We start from the raw sequence: 26,873 nt of genomic DNA, 5'->3' as shown, positions 1-26,873 counted from the left end.
TCGAAAACACTCAAATGTAAAGCTCTATTGTTCACTAGGGACTACATTCGTGCAACCTAAAGGGGCTCGAGCATCTGGACTCGCAGCCAGTATAATCATCTGCTGTACTTTGTGTTGAGTACTGTCAATGCGTGTGTGTGATTGTTCTGTCATTACTTTCGTCACTTCTGCCTACCCGGTGACCGGTTAAGTGGTCCATTTTCGGACTTACAAACGAAAATTCCTTGGTTTAAATTTCGACGTGGGTAAGAGTGTTATTTTTTAGTATCCCGTCATCAATTCCGTCATATCATCACTCATCTTCATTGTCACGATTTGCTAAAAATGGCAGATAAGCAACGCTAAATAGTATCAATCTTATCTTGGGACCTTCACGATAGCGTAGTGGTAACGTCGTGGCCTTGTAGTAAAAGGGCCCAGGTTTGATGCCCGGCGGAGACACACGGCACAGTGGTTTGGATCCCACTTTAAACTGTAGGTTGAGTCCCGACTAGCCTTTCTGTGAACAAATTGGACTTAATCAAGCAATCTTATCAGATGTAATTCATGTTTTATCCATGGATAAAATAATGCAAATGAAATAAATGAATTTAAGGTAAGAAATGGTATCCTCCTTTAGGAGTTCTAGGTTGAGAGGAAAATAAATAGAAAAGGAAAACTGAAACATGAGTAGATATGAATGGAATAGGCGGCGATAAACGGATTAAGATCAGAATAAATAATAGCGAAAATTACTGTACGTCCAAGTGCTAAATTAATAAAAAGAAGATTCTCGAAAGGAAATGGACAAAGGGCGACTGCAAAATTAGCTACCACGACTACCGCGCCATCAAATGGATGCAAAAGAAACAACACGCTCTAGAAATTTATGCACAAAGAAGAATTTAATGTGAAAGCAAAGCCATGTACAGTAATCAGCACGAAAGAAACTGAAAAATGATAAATTGAATTAAAACACAAAAAAGGATTAAACGCGGACAGAGCAACAGCGAATGCAAAAAGAGAACCGCGAAGCAAATTAAGCCAAATTGAATATCTTCATAAGCAGGAAGAGAAATACAGCGTCGCGGATTAAGCACAAAACCGAAATCCAGTTCATGAATAAATGTTGGATGAAGAGCTACGAAGCAAAACTGGAAATACACGGAAAGAGAAACAGGACGATTCTTCTTTCTCTCTAATTTTCTCTCTTGTAATATATCTCTCTCTTCATTCCTCAATGTTTCCTTCTTTATCATTCATTTCTCCAACCAATCTTCCTCTATTTAATTCTTCATCTCTTTCTTTCTCTAATTATTCTTGTCATTTTCCTTTTTCTCACTGTCTCTCTCGTTCTTATTCTCCTCCTTTCTTTCCTAATTATTCTTGTCATTTTCCTTTTTCTCACTGTCTCTCTCGTTCTTATTCTCCTTCTTTCTTTCCTAATTCTTCTTTCTTCCTTTCTTTCGGATCCCTCTCTTTCTTATTCCGTTTCTCTCCAATTTTGTTTTGTCTATATTCCCTAACTTTCCTTCTCTATGCTTTTCTCTTTCTTATTCTCTTTCTTCCATACACTTCGTGTGTCTGTTTTCTTTCTTTCTCTGGGCCCCTTTAATCTTATTTTCTTTCTCTCTTTCTAATTATTCGTGTCTGTTTATTTCCTTATCTGGATCCTTCCCTTTTTCTTTCTTTCAAATTCTTCGTTTATTCTCTTTCTTTTTCTGGGTCCCACTTCTTTCTTATTCACTTTTTTCCTTCCATTTCTTCGTGTCAGTCTTCTTTCTTTAAGTGTCTTTCTTATTTTTTTATCTCTTCCTAAATCTTAATGTATGTTTTCTTCCTTTCTCTGCTCTTTCTTTCATATCCTTTTTCTTTCCAATTCTTCGTGTCCGTTCGCTATCTTTCTTTCTCTGGATTCCTCTCGTTCTTATTCTCTTAATGTCGTCACATGTTTCTCGCTCTTTCTAGCGTTATGTGTTTCTTTCTTCGTTTGCAATATTTGCATTTTTCCCGGCGACCCAAGAGAATTTGCTAATCCTACTTTAACAACAACTTGCGCAATCTTTCCTCGAAATCTCTCCTCTTTCCTTGCGGTTATTGGTGTTGGACACAGCCCAATCCTGTAATGAGACGTATTTCGAGTAGGAAGAAACGACATAAGCAAAGGTCCTGTTAAGAATTTTAAGCCATCTGTTACGACCCGTGGATTACAGATAAGAGGAACGTCCCAGATGCTGAGAGCATCAGATAAAAGCTCATGTTTATTTCAAGAAGAACAAGTTATCTGGATACTTAGAAAAACTTCTGGCTAGGGGAGATGTTTTCTGGCAATTCCAATTACACGCACAAACATCAACATGCGCATAAGATTCCAAAGTAGGGTGGAAATTACAATTGATAAAGGTCTAAATGTTTGAAAAGGTTCTCACGTTTCTTATCTTGTCTGCAAATATCCATAAGGTTGTTTTCTCCCTGTATAATTTTCACCTTCGGTGAATTCGTTTGGTTGGAATTGCTTGGAGGAACTTTCGTCAGTAAACCTTGAGGTTAAGTTATTGCGTTTGAAGTAGTAATTTTCCCGTGTCTGTCAAAATTTTGTCGCAAGCATGTTCATGTACATTTCTTGGTAGGCGTACCAATTTGAACGTCAGAACTTTGAATGAGTGTTATGGCAACACTGACTGGAATGACGATATGAACTGGGACGTCTGTGTGCAGTAGTCTGTGGCAAGTTATCATGGAGAGATACACAATGCAACAACGCATAGAAATTACTCGAATTTATTATAAAAAATCGTGTTCAGTTCGACAGACATTTCGTGCATTGAGAGGAATTTATAGTCAACATAATCGACCGACAGAACGCTATTTTTACGGCCTCTTTGAGAAATTTGAAACAGGCTCAGTAGCAAACGAGCCAACATCTATCCATCGTCGAGTCGGTTGTTTAGCTGAGAATATCGCTTCGGTAAGCCAGAGCATGGTGGACGATCCAAACCTGTCTGTTCAAGGCGTTCGCAACAACTCGGCCTTTCACAGATGACAACATGGTGAATTTTGCGTCACGATCTTCACCTAAAAGCTTATAAAGTGCAACTGACTCAAGAACTTAAGCCTAATGACCATCGTCTGCGTCGGGATTTCGCTAATTGGACTCTACAGCAGTTGTTTGCCGATACAGAGTTTGGCCGTAAAATCATCTTCCGATGAAGCACATTTTTTTCTTCATGGCTACGTTAACAAACAAAACTGTAGGATATGGGCAGATGACAATCCGCAAGTGCTTCTGGACGTACACCTTCATCCTAAGAAAGGTGGTGTGGTTTTTGGGACAATGGCGTGATCGGGCCTTATTTGTTTTATGACTAACATAGAAATCAAATTACTTGTCAATGGGGAGCGACACAGGAATATGTTGGTGAATTTTTTGTGGCCAAAACTGGCAAATCTTGACATCAACAATGTGTTTTTTCAACAGGACGTTAAACTTGTCACACAGCTCGGCAAACAATGGATTTTTTGCAGGAAAAGTTCCCCGGACGAGTCCAAAAAGGGTTATGTGAACTGGTCACCAAGATCATGTGACCTAACCCCCCTGGATTATTTTCTATGGGGTTATGTCAAATCTAAGGTCTATGAGACTAAGCCACGAACAGTTTGTGACCTGAAACGGAACATCGAACGAACCATTGAGGCTATACCGCTCAATATGTGTGCAGACGTGCTGGAAAATTGGACATTCAGAATCCATTCCACCCACCGAAGCAGAGGAGTACATTTGAACGACATAGTGTTTAAAACTTAATTCCATTGTTTGCTCTTCAAAATAAAAAAAATGTCTTTATCACTTGTGGTTTTAATTCTATTTAATTTTAAAGATCTGACGTTCAAATTGATAGACCCTATAGAACCGGCGTGATAAATTTGCTAATAATGCTGTAGGTGATGCATATAACAGCTCACAATTAGGACATAATAATCCTTTGGCAGTGCTAAGTCAAATGATCTGCGGCTAGTCCGACAGGTGGCAGCACTTATGCTGCAAGGTTCAGGGACACACAGCGTTGCAAGTACGAATGTGTTTGCAGTGTCCAGGCGACAGGCTCCCAAGATCCCCCTGCCCTACCAGCCCAGATTTTTTTTCTGTGGGGTTTACTGAAGGACAGGGTGTATGCAAATAAACCGCGTACGTTACACACTTCAAAGGACAACATTTCGACTGAAATCAGGAACATCACCGGAGAAACACTTGGGCGAGTCACGGCGAATATGCAAACGCAGGTGAAGGAATGCCTTCTTCAAAACGGCGGACCCTTTCAACACATGCTATGATCACAATCAACAACACACTATCCAAAGTACGTCATGTATAATTTACGTTAATATCTACATGGTACATTTTATATTACATCTTATTTTGTCGGGCCGGTTCTATAAGAATCACCCTGTATATGCAGGTCTGTAGATCAACACGATGTCAATTTTTTTGGTAATCGATCATTTAACATTCATGGTCAGGCAGGTGCCTTCCTGGCGGCATAGCGTCGTTGCTTTGCAATTTTGGGTTTCCGGTTTCGATACCCAGCGGAAGTGGTGGTTCCGATTCCACTTTAAACTGTAGGCCCAGTCTCGATTAGCCTATCTGTGCGTACAGTGGACTTAAAACCAAAACGCAAGCAAAAGTAAGGCATTTTTCAAATCTTTCAAATGTCCAAATACAACCCTGAGAATATGTACAGTCACTGCTACAAGTGGGCTGGAACTAAAGTACAATTATACTTGGAAATAACATTCTATCCTTACAGAAAGGCAACTTCAACACACAATGAACTGTCACACTGCATAATATTACTGAAAATATGTTTAAGATGACCATAAACAGAAAATCTTTCAAATTTCCAAATACGACCCTAAGTATTTGTACAGTGATAGGGTGGGCTGGAACTCAATTATAATCCTGAACAACAACACACTATCTTTCCAGGAATGCAACCTGAAACACACATTCAACTGGCACACTGAATAACCTTCCAGGATATATGCTTAAGACGACCATAAACATCTGCATTATTATTCATTTTGTATTGCAGTTGATGTTAGCATAGCGTTGGGATGTTGAAAATAGGGAAAACAATAGAGATTGCAATGGAATGTGAAAGTTGTATGGACATGTTTTGTCAGAATACACATTAATCGCTGCGAGGGTTCATCATAGAGGAATGCTTGTCTACGGTACTGTCGGCCTTTAGGTTCGAACGTCGATGCGAACTTCAAAACGTCAGAATCAACACAGAATCGTACCAACAGCCGTGGCGGGCCTCTGAAAGGACACCGTTCATCAGGAAACGCTGGGTTACTGACGTTTACTGAGCCGCCACACGTCTTTCAATACATCACATCACTGAAAAATAACCTATTTCGTGCGACAATTACTTCTTGTAATTCCTCTTCTGTATGCTTGCGTGAGTTGGTTAGGAGGGACAGGTTAACGTTCGTTTGTCACGTGATGCATGGAAAGGAAGAACATTTAGGAATGGCTGCTGAGAGAGTGTGCGAGTAAATAAGAGCACTTCTTCAAAGGTGATGTTCTATTTTGTGTTTGAGCGGTCTGGTTGTAATTGTTATTATTTTTTATTTGAAGTAGGGTTATACATAAGCTTATCTTACTAAACAAACAACTTTTTGCCCTACATAGATTAATTTGTTAAGCTATACAATTCTGCTAAAAGTTTATAAATTTATAAAATATGGAAAAATATAAGTGAGCCTATTTAATTGAAACACACAAGGAAAATAACACACAAGAAATAAGAATGAAGTAAGTATATGTGAAGAAGGCAATGAGGTAAATGGGGCACGGTGTCAGTATTCGTAGATTAACATCTTATGAAAAAATATAAATATGCTGACCAAGGCAGTAATTTATTTTATTAAAAACATAAACTAAACGTAACGTTTCAACCTTCTAGCAAGGTCTTCATCAGACTCTGTATCAAGTACAAAAGTAACAAGATACACAAAAAGGGCATTATATATACACAAACTTCACTCCCTCCAGACTATTAGAAAGTTGTTAGGAACTTTCTAGCAGGTGGCTTTCACTTTCCAACTGTACTTTCACCTAAAAGGCTAAACATAATTACTTTCATATAGAATGTGAAGAGATATTCATATAGAATATATCACGCTCTTTTTCCTTCATTTTTCTCCCTTCTCCTCTCCTCTTTCTCTCTTGTCCTTTCCACTCTTTCTAACACTTTCTTCCATTCTTTGTTTAACTTCAGTCCCCCATTCCAGTTCATTGTGTCTTCTTCACCTTTCTTCTCTATTTCCTTTGCTTCCTTCCATTTTCTCACTAACATTCTCTTCTCCCTTCCTATCTGCTTAGCCTCATCCCACTCTATGTCATGTCCTGTTTCTCTCGTGTGTTTAAATATCGCATTTCTCTCTCTCTTAAGTCGTACATCATCCCTATGTTGTTTCAACCTATCTTTCAGTCTCTTTTTTGTTTCTCCTATGTACACACTCTGACATTCTTTACATTTTACTTCGTAGATAATCCCTTCCTCTTCCTCTTCTCTGTTTTCCTTTTCTTTGTTTGCATTCTTCGCTATTTCTAAGATGCTTCTTCCTCCCTTCCTGTAAGTTTTAATGCCCGCTTTCCTAAGCACTTTGCATATCTTTTCCGTGGTCTTCCCCATACTCCTTATTCCAAACCTTATCTCTTTTTCTTTCTCTTCATCTTTTTCTTTCTCTTCCAATTCTCCCCTTCCTCTTTTCTTCCTTCTTCTTTTTATGTCTAGTCTATCCTGCTTCTCATAGCCATTCTAATTCTGGAAAAGAATGGCTATGAGAAGCAGGATAGACTAGACATAAAAAGAAGAAGGAAGAAAAGAGGAAGGGGAGAATTGGAAGAGAAAGAAAAAGATGAAGAGAAAGAAAAAGAGATAAGGTTTGGAATAAGGAGTATGGGGAAGACCACGGAAAAGATATGCAAAGTGCTTAGGAAAGCGGGCATTAAAACTTACAGGAAGGGAGGAAGAAGCATCTTAGGAATAGCGAAGAATGCAAACAAGAAAAGCCCGACCCTGTGGCCGAGTGGTTAGCACATCGCGCTGCGACGCCAAGGGTCCCGGGTTCGTATCCCGGTCGGGCTTGGTTGTTTGTGAATGTCCATTCATCAATTTCATCATTTCATCACTCATTCCCATCTTCGCAAATTAGCCAAGAGGCACAAAACGCGAAGTAAAATAAACTAAATCAAATAAAAAAAAATCAAATCAAAGCAAACAAGAAAAAGGAAAACAGAGAAGAGGAAGAGGAAGGGATTATCTACGAAGTAAAATGTAAAGAATGTCAGAGTGTGTACATAGGAGAAACAAAAAAGAGACTGAAAGATAGGTTGAAACAACATAGGGATGATGTACGACTTAAGAGAGAGAGAAATGCGATATTTAAACACACGAGAGAAACAGGACATGACATAGAGTGGGATGAGGCTAAGCAGATAGGAAGGGAGAAGAGAATGTTAGTGAGAAAATGGAAGGAAGCAAAGGAAATAGAGAAGAAAGGTGAAGAAGACACAATGAACTGGAATGGGGGACTGAAGTTAAACAAAGAATGGAAGAAAGTGTTAGAAAGAGTGGAAAGGACAAGAGAGAAAGAGGAGAGGAGAAGGGAGAAAAATGAAGGAAAAGGAGCGTGAGATATTCTATATGAATATCTCTTCACATTCTATATGAAAGTAATTATGTTTAGCCTTTTAGGTGAAAGTACAGTTGGAAAGTGAAAGCCACCTGCTAGAAAGTTCCTAACAACTTTCTAATAGTCTGGAGGGAGTGAAGTTTGTGTATATATAATGCCCTTTTTGTGTATCTTGTTACTTTTGTACTTGATACAGAGTCTGATGAAGACCTTTGCTAGAAGGTTGAAACGTTACGTTTAGTTTATGTTTTTAATAAAATAAATTACTGCCTTGGTCAGCATATTAATATTTTTTCATAATCATGGAAACAAGGCTTCATGGTGTTATAATTAACATCTTAATTTGTTGTTTAAATTTGGCCAAATTTCTCTCCTTTTTCCAGGTTACAGGCAGTTGGTTCCACGCTTTACTTGCCAGCGATGATAGGGATTTTGATCTGTATCTTGCCTTGTTACATTTTGGTACTCTGATACTATTGGTGTTATTAGATCGCAGATTGGGATAATGCATGTTACTACACCTTTCCTTAGTAGTGAAGTCAATTTTACTCTTAGCGCAAGACAGTGACATCGCCAGAGAATACAGTTCGCGTGGTATCTAGTTGGGTTTTTAAGTCCACTTGATGCACATGTAGGTTAATCGAGACTGGGTCTACAGTTTAAAGTGGGATCCGAACCACTGTGGAATGTGCCCCCACCAGGTATCGAACCCCTTGATTACAAGGCAAAGACGTTATCTCCATGTGATGTCGGGAGACCCTTGTGTGTGTGTATGGTGTCTAGGGTGGTTAAAATATTTTAGTTGAATTGTGCTTCGGTAGTCGTGGTTATCATAATTCTCTCCCTCTCTGTCTCTCTCCTACTCTGTTTCATAATTTATCTTTCTGTTTTCTCTATCTTTTCCTTCTCTCCTTCTTTGATTTTATGTTTCTTTATTCTCTTACTTTATTTCCTTCCCGTCTTTCCACCCGTTCTCTCTTTCTTTATACTTTTCTATTTCCTCTTTCTATCTATCTTCATTTCCCACTTTTGTATTTCTGTGTTTCACTCTTTAGAGTGGCGATCACCCAGTAATTAGGACTTTTGCTACTAAGGTGTGACCCATTGAAAAGACACGCAAATATCAACCTCTCTTCCACATTGTACACCCTGGACTGTATTTTACAAGCTAGTGAGTCTCTGCACCTGGTGCCTATGCGTTTGTGATTCTCTACATCCATTTAATCTTACCACATTCATCATCATCATCTTCGCAATTAACCAAAACTTGCAGAAATGATTACGTAAAATCATTCATTCATTCATTCGATCCGTCTGCGTACTGCGTGGGTGACCCGGATTCAATTCATGGGGTGGATCATGCATAGGGCTGCTCTGCGGTTCATCTAGCTCCTAATGAAAAGCTACCTGGGAGGACATATAAAGACTGCTTGAGCGTGATCCTGATTACACTACTTGTAAAAATAGCCTAGAAGTGGGGCCATATTGTATGGCGTGGCTTTAATTTTAGCATTATCTTTAACTATTTTGCTCTCTACCCGTCCGTCTCTGTGTGTGATTAACATAATTTATGCTGACAATTTCTCATGTAGTCTACGTGGTGAACCAAGACCACTTTTACAGAGTGCTAGATAGAACCATACTTGCCTCATGGATGTGGATGCCGTGGTTGAAAAACAACGCGTAGGCGTATCCTCATTGCTCTAGTCCAGTGGTGTTCAACCTTCGCGATCCCGCGAGCCGGAAAACTCATTCTCTAAAAAATTCGATGCCTGATACAATCAATTGTAATCGTAAATAGCTCTCTTTTTTTTCAAAACTTTACACCTTAATTAATATGTAGTTTTCAGCTCGGGATGCAAACGTCGCTCCACTCTTCTGGCCCTAACTCGAGAACCGCCCTACGGTTGAAGTTCAAGTTTTGAAGCTGCACAGGGGTTAGCAGCTTTGACTTCTCACCAGTACTCCCGAGAAACAATTTCCTGCCGGCCCCCGGGGCGGAGTGGTTAGCACATTGCGCTACGACGCTAGGGGTCCCGGGTTCGAATCCTGACCTAAGCATGGATGTCTGTGAGTGTCCATTCATCAATGTCATCATATCATCACTCATCCCCATCTTCGCAAATTAGCCAAAAGTGACACAAAAACGAAGTAAAATAAAGCAAACGAATCATAGAATTTCATCTTAAAACTGATGTACCACGAACAAAATGCGATGTTTCCAGGTGGTATTCAGCTCAGGCTGAAAGTCGCAAATTTAAGGAGAACCTCTCACGGTTCGGTGTAATTGACGGTAGAGCTCGGTAACTATCCGCGGCCCGGCGGTTGAGAAACACTGTCCTACTCCAAGGAGAGAAAAACAATGTGGCAATCGGCTGTTCTCCCTTCCTTGAAACATGTTCCAGAGAGAGAGAGAGAGAGAGAGAGAGAGAGATAGAGAGATAGAGAGAGAGAGAGAGAGAGAGAGAGAGAGAAGGAGATTAAGAACATAACCCCTTATACACTGTGCACTTCGTTACAGCGTTCCGTGTCGCCCCTCCCCTTCCTTGCACAGAACAGCAGTGTAAGGAACTTGAAAAGTTGCCACTCCCTGCTCTGCAGGATGACGGGCGGTTTGACTCACAGCTGTGATTCTTCATGAACACTCCATTTCCCAAATCCACTTTTGAGGGATGTTCGACAATAACTTCACCAGCTGGCGCCCTCCGTTGCAACCTTCCACCCTCTACCCTCTATTGATCGTCCCGCCCTCCTTCGAATAATCATTCCGAAGCGACTCCCAAGATGAAAGTGAGAACATGACGGGGGAGGATCCAGCCTCCTACTCTCGTTTTGAGCTGGAAGAGTGTGGGGGATGGACGTTTAAGCATGACCCCTTTCCCTTCAAGTACAACTGTGGTCCGTAGGCATCAGTGTGAAAGTGACAACATGTTGAGAAATTGATAATGTAATTAAAAAACGAACAACATGAGTTTACTCTTAAAGGTAACTATCTCTCTCCATCTGTTAGAACGTGGACCTCGCAGAATTCCTACTCAAGCGTATGTAAGGGTTGCTTCGAGAATATTTATTATATTTCTCAAGAAGCACAAAATATATTTTGAGTTGAATCGATTGATTGATTGATTTAGTTTTGTTTAAGTCCACATGTATGCAGAGAGAGGATCATTTGGACTGGACCTATAGTTAAAATATACCGTTAATGTTAGAATGCAAATGTTAAAATGCAAGTCAAGACTGAATTCATAATAAGGGGGGACATAAATAAGGACGTGAGATATTTAGGTTGGGGCCGGGTCAGGTTACATCAGGCCTTGAATTCAGTCTTGCCTTACGTCCTGATTTTAGTCTTGCCTTACGTCCTGATTTCAGTCTTGAATTACGTCCTGATTTCAGTCTTGCCTTACGTCCTGATTTCAGTCTTGAAATACGTCCTGATTTCAGTCTTGAAATACGTCCTGATTTCAGTCTTGAAATACGTCCTGATTTCAGTCTTGAAATACGTCCTGATTTCAGTCTTGAAATACGTCCTGAATTCAGTCTTGAATTACGTCCTGATTTCAGTCTTGAAATACGTCCTGAATTCAGTCTTGAATTACGTCCTGATTTTAGTCTTGAATTACGTCCTGATTTCAGTCTTGCCTTACGTCCTGATTTCAGTTTTGCCTTACGTCCTGATTTCAGTTTTGCCTTACGTCCTGATTTCAGTCTTGAATTACGTCCTGATTTCAGTCTTGAATTACGTCCTGATTTCAGTCTTGAATTACGTCCTGATTTCAGTCTCGAATTAAGTCATGAATTCAGTCTTGACTTGCGTCCTGAATTCAGTTCTGAATTCTTTCCTGAGTTCAGACGAGACTTATGTCCTCGTTTTCAATCATACCTAACCTGACCTGAGATGACCTGGCCTAATCTAACTTAACCCAACTTAACCTATTCAAACCGGTTAGGTTATAACCAGTCAAACCAACCTAACTTCACATGACCTCATCTGACTTAACATACTTTATGTAATTGAATCACAAATGAAACCATTCAAACATTTGTCTGATTAGTCGCTCACGGCACTATTGCAGATATCTTTCTGGACACAATCCGACACAGTCGGTTGGCTACACTAGGGCCGTCGCTGGCAAAAGATAGGCGAAATTAGCCGTTTTCTAATTAGCTCCATTGCGTGACGTCACATAAACAGCCACCGCGTGAATAACACCACGTCAGCAGCGGAACACGGATCTCATCATCGCGTCTCTCGCCCCATCTGTGATGTTGTTCTGCTTCACTTAACACAGGAGCCTCTCGCCGAGAGAACTGGAAATCAGTTCCGGCTGCAGCACGCACCGAGCGGGATACAAAGGTATTTGTTATGTCGTTACCCGGGCTTTCATTTTTACATTACGTCCTCGCTGTGTTGTTTAGTCTCTCTCTTTTCGGGGGAATGAAATTCTGCGCGGTTGGAACACGCACAATGGGATGCCTATGAACGAGAATTGATAGGTTCCAGCAAACGCAGAGAACGCAATACAAGGGCGAATGGTTTTAATTATTCATCCGCTCGTATATATACGCTGGGTTTCCACATTAAAGAATGCTCTGCGAAAGTGAACACTGTTCACGATGTACTACCAAGAGAGCATTTACAAATGAAAGTAATCACACAAATTATAAGCTGATTAGGCAATGTCAATTAAATTGTGTCAACCTCCATGGTGGTTAGCACAAAGCGCCAGAATAATTTTCTGGGGGGGGGGGGCAGAGATTATGCTTGAACCCGAAATAAGTATATTATAGTGTATAACTTTGGAAATATAAAGTGTTGACTTTCTGCATATTAAATGCTGCCACAGTATGTTATACAGGGGAGTTCTTTTGTAAAGAAATGAACGAAGTTGACTACGAGGCGACAGCGTTAGCACTTTTTGTGACGCAGGAGCAGTTCTATAGTACTTCTATTAGTAATGATTAAAAATGAAAGAATGAATGTTGAGAATTCACTTTCTAGGACTAAATTGTCGCAAACATTGGAGAACCTGCACATGAGTGTAGTTATGTGTTTGTGGGGTCTTCTATAACACAGGTATGTCTTCTTTATCTCAATTAGTGTAAATTTCGGTAGACTCTCTCTATCCCCATACTTTATCCTTGAAGGCCTTCTAAATGTCGTAGTATTAACCTGATCGTGTTGTAATGAATACGTCGTAGATTCGATTACCGATGACGCACATTCCAATGTCCAACAAATCCAGTTCCAAATAGTTTATTTGTGCTAAACTTTGATTTATTCATTGTCTGGGAAAGGGATAATACCGAAGAACATTATGGAAATACAGCACTTGATCTTTTACTGCTCGACATTTTTCTGTTTGTTTGAATACAAAAGTATCTTTACTTCTCATAACATTTAGTTTTCCCCTTTTTGAAAGGCACGTGCCCCGTGCCCCGTGCGCCGTGCGCCTCCAATGTCCTCATCGTCACGATAGCCACAAGTGGCAGAAAAGTTGCAACAAATTACATAATCAAATCAAATGATCTAAAAATGCATGTAGGAGAAAGGAGAAAGAAATTATCTTTACTGTGCGTAAAGTGGACTTAAATACCGACTCAATCAATCAAAAAATCAATCCTATTGCTATGTGGGAGAGTCCAATAAATACCTTAAAAGTCCGACAAACATTACACGAGAGACACTACAGGTTCATTTATACGAGGTGTTAACTGTTACTTTCAAATTTACCTCAAATCTACTGCTATTTATCACACTTCATAAGGAGAAAACGCAATCAATTTTTCAATTTGGCCTATGGTGCGGTTCTTTTCGGTCACCCTGTATATATAGTATTAAGGAAGAGACGAAAATGTTCTCAGCCATACATATAAGGAACAAGAAGTTTGTAGCAGATGGATAAGCTTGGATGTTGAGCCAATACTGCAGCAAAATTTCCGAAAAGTTTTCAAAATAAAATTGACCATTATCATCATAAGCTATTGAAGTTCATATTTAACATCACGAAAAATAAATTCAATGGTGTAAAAATCCTCTATTTGACCATGGCCTGCTAAGTGGCTTTCGCTGGGCTGTTTTCTGGCCTTCGAGACTGGTGGGAACTGCTTTTGCTTTCAAATAGCTCCGCACCTATCCTTACGAAGTTGCTTTAACACTGAAATTAGAACTCAAACAGGGGATCGAATCCGGGACCGGTGGCACAAAGTGTGAGAGCGCTAAGCATTCGTTTAAGCCGAAGCAAACCTTTTCCATCAGTCTTGCTCTATTGGACCATGTATCCTGCATGCTATGCAAACCAGCTCATCTTTACACTAGTGTTAGTTGCATAAACACAAGGCGTTCAAGTATGTCTTTCCCTAAAGCTTAACTGAGGCCACCTCTATGCATATTCCTGCCATTCTTCGAGAATCTTGGCATCTCACCTTAACTCTTTTTAACATTCTTCCCCATTCTTGTACATCATTCCGAGCCCCCCACCCCTTCAGACTTGAATTTTAACTCCCTCGCCCACGGGTTGGAGGGAAATGTGCTTTACTGCCCCTGTCCGCGAGCGAGAAGGATGACGTCATTTATCCGTACATGAAACGTGACGTCAAATGTTTAGCTACGATGACGCACTTCTTTCCACCGGCGGAGGAGCACTTATTGTGATATGTGACGTGGCGCTTGAGGCTGTAACGACGTGGAAACTCCGAAACCCAGAATCTTCGGGGGGAAAATCAAAACTCTGCAGACGCCCTGGGCTAACTTTATGTTCAGACTTCACGCAAGTTTCGAACAAGAAAGGGAGGGAAAGAGTGCGCAGTTTATATAAAAAAGAGCATGTTGTAAATCAGGTTTGATTCATGTGTTTGAAGAAGCGAAGCGTCTGACAAAAGAAAGGCTGGTTTGAGTTTCTGATCACGTGATGTCTGGGGGAAAGAAGCTTCTTTTATCAAGATGTATACGAAAGTAAACATATGTACTAAACGGGTTAATAACATTTGTAACACCTTGGTGGGAGTGGTTTAAGTTTCTGTAATAGTCTTAGATATATCGGCTTAGTGGCCGAGCTCCTTGAGTAGTTGCTTTTCGATTTCCGAATGTCTCGGGTTCGAATCTCGACCTTGGCGTTAATTTGTCAGTGTGCTTGTATCAATTTCGTCTAATCATAACTTATTCTCATCGTCGCGGTTAGGCAAATGTACAGCAAAGCAACGTCTAATAACAAAAATACAATTCGAATGCACAAGTCTTAGATATTCTGTATTGAGAGAATAACCAAGAGGACAAAAAACTACTTGCGCCGACCTCGGTGACGGAGTGGTTAGCACAGCATGCTACGACGCCGGAAGCCCGGGTTAGGATCCCGGCTTGGACGTGAGTGTTCTATAGGTGTTCGTTCCTCAATTTCATCACATAACCACCAATCCGCATCGTCGCAACCAGCCAAATGTAGCAGAAAAGTAACGCACAATAACTAAAAATCAAATCAGAAAACTGCTGTATCTGTTCAATTTGATTCAATAAATTTTCATGGCAAGGTTCATCAACTGTTTGTCTATCACCTAATAAAAAAATACAACAATAATACTAGTATTAATAAAAACTTTAAAAATATAAAATGTAGCAACATAATAGAATTTAATTTATATTTTGGTTAATTTGCGTTACGTTTCTACCTCTTGTGGCAATCGGAACGATGAAGATGAATGACGAACGGATGAAATTAATGACATTAATAAAATGATTGATTATGGTTTCAGCATCATCATCATTCTTTGCTAATCTTCCTCACTTCTCCATCTCTTTCTTCTATCACTGTGGTGATCCATCGACATCCCACTTAACGATCGTTCCAGGATTACCCTCAGAGAATTTTCTGCTGGTGTCCATGGTTGCATCTCGGAGCTCGCTTCGGGATTCTATTCGAAACCCATTTCCAAAATAACTACAGCAGTCTGCCGCAAAGGAAGCATAGCTAAGTTGATTACCTTTCGGCACGCAACGGGGCCAGAAAGAATAACGGAAGGATTAAGCGCCGAACAGCAAACGCGGGAAGTAAAATTGCTTCATTAATTGGATTATTCAGTTGAGGAACATTCATTAGGCTTAGGGCGAGATCTCCGGCAAGATTGGTCGCTTCCCGCGTGGACACCGTTGCTTAATCCCTTGCGGCGTTCGGGTCTTTCTTCAGCGAGCGGCATAATGAAGCACTTGTTTATGTCGAGTCGTGCATACAAAGAAGGTTGGGCTACTTCCGTGGTGCAGAGGATAACAGATGGGGCTACAGAGCAACAGGTTCAGGACTGCGTTTTCTGACAGGGCATTGTTGCACTCGAGCGTGGTTAAACGAATTGTTACAAGCCGGCAGGGGCCGTGACTGTACATATATGCATGATGGTTACGTGCCGGCCTCCATAGCGGAATGGTTAGCATAACGCGCTAGGGAGTCCCGGATTCGAATCTCGGCGTGAACATTATTTTTTTAGTGTTCCTTAATCAGTTTTATCATATCATTACCCGTCCTTGTCTTCGCTATTAGCCTAAAGTGGCAGAAAAGCAAAGTAAAATAAACAAAATCCATCAATCAAGCCAGCATCATGATCTTGAATATCATAATTAATGATTAAAAATGGTTTATATTGCTTAGCTTTTCTGCCACTTTGGCTAATCGCGAAGATGAGGATGAGTTGTGGTGTGATGATATTGATGAAGGGACACTCACAAAGAACACCCATGCCCGGACCTGGATTCGAAACCGAGATCCCTGGTATAGTAGCGCGCTGCATGATTAACCTAATGACATAAAAAAGAGACGTACATTACCACAATACGTATACAGCCCATCAAAGGTGAGAAGAACCCCAACAAACCCGCGAACTCAAGTCGACAGTCCTTTGTTTTCTCAATTCACTGCCGCTTCATTTGCTCCAGAGTGTCGGAATTAGTTTTCATTACGTTAATTACTTTTATATGTAATTAGATGCGTCCCACATCGTGGCAGCGTGGTCTAAGGCGCCAGGCTTGGCGCTCAATCTACGAAACAACTTTTCTCCCGAGATTTCGGCCCATGTATGGGACCGGTGGCTACCCACCATTGTGAGGAATGAGTAGCGTAACCTGGTCACGGAAACCTACTACAACGAATGGGGGTTCGTCGTGCAGACCATACATCACCCGTAACTGGTTGAATGATCTCTCACTTCTGCTGACGCATTGGGAATGAGGTCGCCAGTCAATAACTAGGCCCTGGCAATCCCGGGCTGTTGCGCCACGGGTTGTTTATTATGATTAGATTTAGTTACTATAGATTGCCAAATCCGGATAAAATGTTATCAGGATATCGGATAATTTTGTATACAGATTTCAGATATTTTGATATATGGACATACTGATTACACTGATTTTTTGGCATGATAGAAGGTGTTCTTTTTAGTGTTCGAGCTGCTGAAGATGAATCTGCACTTAGTTTTTCTCCTGCACCCACAGATTTAGAAATAATACCAGATATACGTAGGTTATACGTATATCAACCTTTAGACCCCCGCCAAAATTTCAAGGAAATCGCAGAGCTTCATGTTGGCGCCTTTGTGCCCCTGTACTAATTATCCCAGAATAACAAATTATACCTCGTTGGAAAGCTTATGGAACACACATTCCAACTCGGTACATTTGAGACCCATCACGTCCAATTTGTAGAAGATGAAGAAGAAAATAAGAAAATTGGAAAAAATGTTAATTTTGGAGAACTTGAGGTAAGTTTGCAACACTTACAGTTGCGCTACGCAAACATGAACTCGTTAACACACACCCTATACATTAAGTTGGCTAACTGAAGTTGTCCTGTAGGACGAATTTCAATGAAGAAACATATGTAAAGTATAGATATTGCAATATAAAACTATACATGTAAAAGAATACAGCATATTAGGCAATATACATACCTAGTTCATTGTTTTCCTTTTAACATTACTCCTGTGGGTGTCTTCGGTGTCCCTAAGCTATCCCCAGCAAGTCTGCAAGCATCCATCCACTTTGGATACGTTTCTCCATTGCTGCTATTGTTTGATGAAACTGTTTACAATGCTCATCACTTACATCGACGAGATTTGGTGGAAAGAAGTGTGTGGCTGTGCAGGAAATGTAGTTTCAGAGACATGTTGCATCCTTTCTTTTCGTAACTATTCAGCAAAATTTCCACGAGTGTACTGTAATTCTCAACCTTTGTGTTGCCCAAGAAACCGGAGCACAAACTCTTGAATGACACCCAACATTGCAGTTAATTATCCTGATATTCGAATTATCCGTATGTGCTCATTATCCGGACGGTTTTATCGTTTATTCGTTTTATGGACTATATACACATTCTTTTTGGTTGTTCACGTGTTTGTCATTGTTCCTTTCTCTATTTCATCTTTTCACCATTCACCCTAATCTTCGCAATTATCCAAAGGGTCATAAAGGTGAAGTAAAGCAAATAATTCCTTCCTTTATTCGTCATGTTCGTATTTTATTGTATGGATTTTTTTTAAAATCCTTCATCCAGTTTGTACCTTACGGATATTTGAATTATCCGGATATTGGGATTATCCGGGTATCCTTACTATCCGGATATTTTGGGATTATCCGGATATCCGAGTATTCAGGATATCCGAATTATCCGGATATCCAGTTTCATCCGAAATAGATATCGGATAATTTGAAATAATCCGAATTTTGTGGCCATACCTAGTCATTACATCACAAGTCACTTTCTTTCCTTTCTCTACTACATCATACAAAACAATCGCACCTGAAATAACATGCACGGATGACAATTAATATTAAATTTCCGTCCGGATTTCGTGCCAAAATTTCCCACCTAAATGACAGTGCAAATGCAAACAACCGAGGTTAAGGTGAAAATTAGAAAGTGTAGTCAATATTGCATCCATCTTGCCGACAGATGGAGGGCATGGAAAACTGCAGCAATAAGCTTTTGAATTTAGTAAAGCTTTAGACTATAACAACAATAAGAATGACACTTTATTCTGTAGACGATTTCTGTAAACAGGATACATATTGCAACAAGAATCTCTACTGTATCACCTGCAAACGTTTGCTTTCATCTGACACTCTATATGTACTTGTTATCAACCTTCTTTATTACAATTATCCTTTCCTCAAATAACATAAACCTTGCCGATCCTTCGCTGCGGAGGATGATAAACTTATCTTTCATCGTGGCCGAGTGGAAAGTAAATTCCGCGCATTTGCCAGCATCCTCTCTCGCTGTCCTCGTTATCAGATGAGGTCTCCGCTCCGGAGATCGCATCTGCATGCAGCGACACGCGCTCCCACAATGCAAAGAACATTAAACCAGATGACGTCAATAACACTGAAAAAATGGGGATGGTGTAAAGAGAGGGGAGGTTTTGTAACGGTAATTTTGCTTTTTTTTACCCTTCCTTCCTCTAAATGGTTCATGAACCGTAAATTTTTGTGTTAAATTATTCCTATTTACCTCCACACTTTGTCACGCTCAATTTAATTATTCTGTTTGCCAGACACAGAGTTTTTTTTAAAAAAATAATGATTACAAGTGAGGATGTGCAATTTAGGCAGATGCCTCCCCGTTCCTCCCCAGGTACTCTAACGGCTGAAAATTGTCCCTGTAGGGCAATTATAATTGCTTTACAGCTGCGAAGTAGGCCATTTTCCCGCGCTTTTGAGCCAGCTTTTGTTCTTACTGCGCGGGAAAACAACAGAAAACGTGTACATTGAAAATAATGCCCTTTTCCTGCATTAGATGTTTCGGAAATAATAACGGCAGCTTTTGTTCTGCTGCCTGAAAGCATAGCAAGGCCAAACATTGCGAGGGGGAAGAAAGTAAAGTTACAATTTAGTAATGAACAGGTATTTAGACTTTGCTTACAATGAAAAAAGTCAATTTTAGAACTTCCAAAGCTTTAGAATCTGGCTGAAACTTGACACAATTTGAGCACATTCCATTGTGGCATTGTGTTATGTGAAGTTTAAACTTGTTGGAGATTGGCCTTGAGATGAACCCATAAGCTCAGTATAGAAAGTATTATCGTACTTAGCTTATCGTGAGTTCAATTTTGTACTACAGGGTGGTCATAACGTCTGAAACAAATTGACGAATTGACGAACAGCACATTTTCTTAATGCAAAACGTGTCAACTATCAACCTCAATGGCACTTCCTCAAATGTTCCAAGATTCTTCCTTGGATTTTACTAAATTGCAACGACCAAGAGCAGCTTGGCCATTCTTTCCTGGAGATGAAGCAGATCCATGATTGTCGCAGCATACACTTCTAATTTTAAAATCGCCTACATGGAAAAGTCCATAGGGTTGAGATCAGGCGACCGTGGTGTCCATTCCACATAGCCCTTTCACACAACAGGGAAACATACCAACCAGACAGTGTCATAGCTCACCTGTACTCAGAAACAAAACTAATAATGTTGCTTCATGTTTTTATGGCTACCCTGTATAATGTAAATAGTATAAATGGCAGCATATATGTAATAATATTTGATCCAATATAGTGAATATGAAGTTGATGTTGTTTCTGTCTTCTTAATATTTACACGTATTGTAATTACTCCAGAAATCATTGTTTCTAACGTTTTTATTGTAGATTTGAAACATCTCCCTTGTGTATGTTTTAAACTTAAAAATGTGTACGTTTGGATAATGCACAATATTAAATAACGAAGTGGGCCATTGTTGTAAGAAGTGTATGTATTTTGCAACATCGACGTTGCTATGGTAACAAGAAATAACAGTTTGGGATATGGTGATAAAAATGCATTTATCAAAACTTGATTTTGTGCCTTTTCTTTCGTACAATTAACTCATAATTGCATACTCTGTCCCTGGAATCTCTAGAGCAAGCGAACGCAAACAAGTTGCGCAAGTAGTGACTCGAGAGATCTCGACCAATGATCTCATAAGAGAGGCCAGGCATTTGAAGCAGCGCTCACTGCTTTGCTCCACCCACTCCTATTTTTCCCTTCTCTTTCGTTATTCGCTGCCTTGCTCCGCAGATCCCAGGGACAGAGTATAGTTATATTATCAATCAACGCAAGTTAGGTTCAAATTCACAAATTCTTTGGAATATTAGATTTGAAGAAACTATATTTGGATGAGAGTTTGAAAGCAGTATACGTATTGCTAAGTACAGACGTTAACAGAACATTTTTTCTATTTCAGAGCGTGTGAATCCACCTTGCTACGCATCCTTCCACCCCAGAAGACAACAGGGGTAAGTAAATGAGTGATTTATTTAGCCAAATATTATTTTTTGAAATGTATTTAGCTGTTTACTAAATGCAACAACCTTCCCACTAACCGCCACTGTACAAAATCTCTCCCTGTTGCTGTTTTTCTGAAGATCTCAACCCCTTCAAGATAGCGATTAGTAATTAGTTCGCAAGAAAGTTATCCTCGAGAACTCCATCTATCTCTCTCTCCACCCCATCCCCACCTTATCCCCAGAAGAACAATAAAAACCTCCCCGAGTTAACTGAAGCAAGACAAAACCCGCCTCCCATATCCTTTCATGTCAAGTCAATAAATATATTTCCCCACTCCCATAACGGTAGGAAGTTTAATTTTGTGAACCAGCAAACTCTTCCCCCTTGGAGTTTTCCCAACAACGACGAGTTATTCATCTAATAGAAAACTTGCCGAAGTTCTCCCGTTATTGAGGGGCGTATAAACAGTGCATTTCTCGAGATTGATCCCGAGGAAAAGTTTCTAGAGTACCGCAAAAGCCGACGTGCCCAACAAAATGAGTTTCCATGCTCTGGAGTACGTGCTTCAAGGAACGAGCGTGTGGAGAGTGATAAATGTATATGCTGGTTGTCCCCGGAGGCTGTCCTGCAAGCCAAAGGAACTTTTTCCACCGCAGACATAACGTACGCGGGAAATGGTTTTGCAATCTGTGAGAGAACGGCGAACATATGGGCACTGACCATACGCGAATATCTTTAAACTGATGAATGGAGGTGCGATTGCAGGGATAGGGTATCATCGATCTGTGCAATAAATGGACAAATCGATTTTGGGTTTCTGTGGGTGATTTAAACAGAGAGTCTCCGAGATATTTTCTTCCATGAAGACAAAAGCCATACAAATGTTCATCCTGCAAAAGCATAGATTTTCGGTACTTTCACAAATGTACGAGGGGATGTCAGTCAGTAAATAGATCAGAAACTGATGTGGGATAGCTGATAATAGTAGCGAGTAGTTTCTAAAGGTGTCATTGGGTGGCAGCACCATTAAGCTTGATGATATTCGGTGAGTAATCGCTAGATATCAGACGCAAGCATGGGAAGCTCAGTTTAAAAATGGCGACCGTGCTCGGTGAGTGTACGTGGAGTTGATTCGAGGTGGCAGGCGAGTAGCGATAGACAGCGTAGCATTTGGAATGGAGTGTTCTCATGGTTTGGTCTGCATCATAATGCATGATCGTTTGAATTTATAAAAATGGTGCCCACGATGGCAACTAACGTTTCGTGGATGATGAAGATGCTGAACGTAAGGTGCGACTGTGGCTGAGACAGCAGCCCAAAGACTTTTATGCAGCAGGATTTGGGGGACTGATAAGCGATGGGATAAGTGTATCAATGTTGGTGGAGATTATGTTGAAAACCAAAAACTGTTTTCAAGTCAGTATCTCACTTAGTATTTATAGGGCCTCCCCGATGGCGCAGTAGCGTCGTCACCTTGTAATCAAGGAGTCTTAGGTTCGATACCCGGTGGAGGCACATGGCACAGTGGTTTGGATTCCACTTAAAACCGTAGGTCCAGTCCTGATTAGCCTTACTGTGCATAAAGTGGACTTAAAACACCAACTCACTTAGAATATTCTAAATAAACGTTTGTGATCACCTTACCTTAAGAATGAAATGATACTATATGAATGAAAATGAGAAGAAAATGTGCTCTCAAGTGAATTGCAATATGTTAAGAAATAATAAGCTCCATTCACTTTCCTGTATGTTAGTTCTGATGTTTTGCTACATTTACTTTCTGCTGGAAAGTTTCTTGCAACCAGATGATACACAACCAATGATCATTAATTGTATTAAAATAAATATACGATGTGCCTATGTATGTTTAAGTTTTTGGTACACAAAATAAATGTCCACATATTTATATACATAATTACAACAAATAAAAATAATGGAACAAGTAGTAAACTTTGCTTCAATGATCATTAATTTTATTTTACTCTCTTATGAAATGCTTCCTTTCTAGCTCAACTACCACGTTCAAAATGAATGCAACAATGAAACCAAAATACTGAAGGCTTCGCGCACATGACGAATTGTAATAAACCCTGGATAGTCCAAACTTAGCAATTTAGCATGCAACGAAGCCTGCCTTTGCTTGCCTCAGAAGCTTGCCTTTGTTTTAGCTAGGACACATAGTTGGGAACACAGTTGTCTGGTTTAGCTGCTCCACCACGTTACACATTTACAAGTTAACAATATAAGCGTTGTAAAGCAAGTGTAAAAGTAACTATTGACGACGTCGCTGCAAAAAGTAAGTACTTCAATTGTGGCTTCTTGGTTTTAAAAGTATCCAGTTACAGTTAAAATTTATGAAAAAAAAACGATGCAACTACTTACTTCTAAACACTGAGAGGCACTGGTCATTGAAAAGATTATTACTAGGATTGCTTACAGTTTGGAGAATGCCATTACAAGCCAGTGATTGGTTGTAACTACCATAAATACAATCACATTTCTGGTAGCATTTTTAAATATATTGAAATGAATGAATGAATTAAAATTGTTGGGTGCTTCTTCGTCACATAAGACCACTTGCGCCCTTCAGTGTTTGCGGGGAAATAGCCCCTTATCCAAAATTCTTACCTAATAGTTCAAATAGTCGTGTAAAACGGGCCTTGGGAAAAGTTGAAAGTACAAGGCGTAAAGGGACCTGCACAAAACAAACACAGAAAAAGCTAAAAACACTGTCATCATCTTCCAACAGGGATGAAAAACTGTAGGGAAGACTAAAGGTTTATCTGAGCAAAGTTAAATCGGCACATTCAATAAGAATATGCCAAACACTTAAAATTACAATACGGACAAAAGATATTACAGGGTCCAATCTTTGCAGCGAGTGATATGTATCGGCATCAAAAGATTGTATTCGGAGGTTTGTCTCGTGTAGTAAATCGTAGATAATAAAAACGAGGATAGGCAAATGAATACACAAAGCTTCAAGGACATAATTGAGTAATTTATTGTCACCTTTCTCTCGCAGTGAAAACATAGCTTAGAGCAGAAGAAGATAGGGAACAACTTGCTTTGCAAGACATGCTAATAGGTTCTTTGTAAAATGAAATGTTCAACGCTAAAGTTTCCCTTGGGTTCATTACAATGCCGTAGTCAAATACACAACCAATAAAAGTTCGTTTACTTCGTGCGGTTATCTATTATTCAGCAACTGTCTTATTTTTTAAAAGTTACTTATTTTTAAATGCCATATGCTGTATATAAAATACCTTTTCTTCTTTTTTATAACACTCTACAAGAGCCTTAATAAATGATGTATGTATGTGAGAAAAAGCCTTACATTACACAGCTGCATATTCGAGTGAAAAATATGATCACAATCATCACACAACAATATGAAACAAAGCGAAGTCACATTAAACTGGCTTATGAGGGACGTCCCTTAGAAGAAACACTGGATATATTACACGATGCAAGGAGAGTTTGGTCGGAAACAAAAGAAACACGTTGTCACGTAGCTAGTAGCGTAGATAGGACGAGAGTAGTGGCCTTCATAGTCAGTTTTACAGGGTGATCCAAAGTTGCGGAAGTCGAATATTGACCAATTTCGTATGAACGATAAAGCCTCATCCATTGTTAAAATATGGACACCATTTATTCACCACCACTTACAATAAATAACAAATGCAGATCTGAATGTATTTGTTTCAGGAATGGTCCAAATTCAGAATTAGAGCGAAACAGGAGTTTTGGAACATAAATTTATTTTCAGTTGGCAACCCTTAAATCTGCTAAAAGTGTTCGTATCATTGGAAAATATAAGTTGCTGCTGCATATGATATATTGTTACATACTATCAAATAGGATTGCCAGGTCCATGTAAGTTTCACAAAGTCTGATTTTTCTTTCGATTATATTGTCAAGAGAGGAATATAGTCCTAGGACGAATTTTTAGATTTGTAATATTTCCAGCCCAGATTATAAGCCACTAGATCGATACTTGGATGTTCCAAGCACACAAAGTATGTATTATTAATCCGCACCCATATGTTTGATACGAATGTTACTGATCTTGTAGAACAATACCACAAAGCGCCAATCACTAAACTTGTAATATGGCCCCAAAGAAGTACTTTGTCAGTACAACGCCCATAAACGTTTACAGAATGCAGATGCACTTTTGCCCTTCAAGCTTTGTTTCGGCGCCGCCAACCCTCGAAAACAGTATTTTAGATCATGGTTGCCACTGGTCGATATTTATTTCTATCAGACAAGATGCGAGCAGAAATTCTGTCGGGGAATAGTCAAAGGAATTTCTCCTTTCCCAAGTTATTAATTTATCACAGCGCTTGTTCCTTTGAGTTATTTTAAGTTCATTGTATGCATAGAAACGATAATCTGCACTAGACATGTAGCTTAAAGTGGGATTCGAATCAATATTTGCCTTTAGCTGGTATCAAACCTGGGACTCCTCGATTACAAGGCGACGACGTTAACCAATACGCTTTCAGGGAGGCTCAAATGTTCCTGATACTTCTGAGTTCATTCCCACTCCAAATAACAGTCTTTACATAGATTAGTGTCGTATATTTTTATTGCTTTCCGGCAGAAAAAATAAGTGTCAGTGGCAACCCTGCATCAATGCCGCGCGGTTTCATAATACATAATGCGCTAATGTCGTGGCATCGATAGATTAAATGATTTGCTTTATTTTACTTCGCTTTTTGTGCCACTTTTGGCTAATTTGCGAAGATGGGGATGAGTGATGATATGATGAAATTGATGAATACGACATTTACAAACATCCTTGCACAGGGCAGAATTGGAACCCGACACCCCTGGCGTCGTAGCGCGATGTGCTCGTAGCATCGAAGCGAGTCAATGAGAAAAACATCACGAACAAAGTTAGTTCGCTTTGATCTGTAAAAGCTGCTTTGTAGAATAATTGCTAGGAATTTCTTTGACCTTGGTAGGCGATTTTGAATTTTTGTTCCTAAAATATGAATCTTAATGAAGTAGGCTTTATAACGCACGGCGAATCTGCTGCAAACTTTCTGTAAATCTGCTGCAAATATTCTGCAAATCTGCTGTAAATCTCTCGTAAGACTTATGTTGTTGACTGCGTAAGTTAAGTTACGCGAACTTTGGATCACTGAGGGGGATATTTTAAGGTATTTATAATATATTTATATGGGGAGACGGCGAAATGTTTGGTCAAAAATAGTCATTCGGATCACATATTATCATGTTGGCACTCTCTGTGACACAGAGTAGAAAGAATAATGACGTCACTGTCAGGAAGCTTTCGTATTGGTCACCCCATTTCACCATAGCCGCGATTTTGGCGCGATGCGAGATTCATGCAAAAACTATCGTCTCTTGCACTTTTTTTAAAATTTTCTGAACAAAAAAGCAGTTTATTGTGGTCCCGCCCCTGTCACTCACACACACGCACACACACACGTTCGTAGTTCATTCGTGAAAGAACATCGGCTGCAACTGTTGCATATTGTTTCCAAGACCCTGCAACTCGGCAATGTACAGCTTGATCAGGCGACCCCTGTCACGTGGTATGCAGCACGCAGTCATCAGTTTTTTCACCGAATTAATATTCGCGGCTGCGGCGCTTCTGCGGCGGGAATGATGACGTCATCGAACCTGCATCCGTCATCCGGTCATCAGCTCTTGAGAGAATTCCTCGTCTTGGAAGGACCCCATGCAGAGGACGTCCAGTTCGCCACTGCTGCGAGTCGGCGATTCAGGCACCAGGAGGGGATCGTCGGGCAGAGCCATCTGTTGGTGGTTCCAGAAACTGTAGTGGTAACCCTGAGGAAGTAACGAGAGAATAATAATTACAATTATTAACATTATCAAGTATGTGTTAATTGAACATTATCCATTGTCTAGTGCTTTAAACTATGCATATTCTAATAACACGTGACG

General features: G+C 39.9%; 1 protein-coding gene across 1 annotated transcript in view; it reads right to left on the bottom strand.

Moving 5' to 3' along the window:
- Positions 1–23,946: 23,946 nt before the first annotated feature.
- LOC145993730 (protein O-mannosyl-transferase TMTC1-like) overlaps positions 23,947–26,873 on the bottom strand; it is a 647,925-nt gene continuing 644,998 nt past the window's right edge. Inside the window, exon 16 of the mRNA XM_083129469.1 lies at positions 23,947–26,756. Coding sequence (XP_082985595.1) covers positions 26,598–26,756 — 159 coding nt within the window. The 3' untranslated portion in view covers positions 23,947–26,597. The remainder of the gene's footprint in view (positions 26,757–26,873) is intronic.

This window comes from Lepisma saccharinum, chromosome 10, assembly GCF_977018435.1.
Source record: "Lepisma saccharinum chromosome 10, izLepSacc3.1, whole genome shotgun sequence".
Taxonomy (NCBI): Eukaryota; Metazoa; Arthropoda; class Insecta; order Zygentoma; family Lepismatidae; genus Lepisma; species Lepisma saccharinum.
Note: the sequence above shows the minus strand (reverse complement) of the source record. Positions and strands in the feature narration are given on the sequence as shown.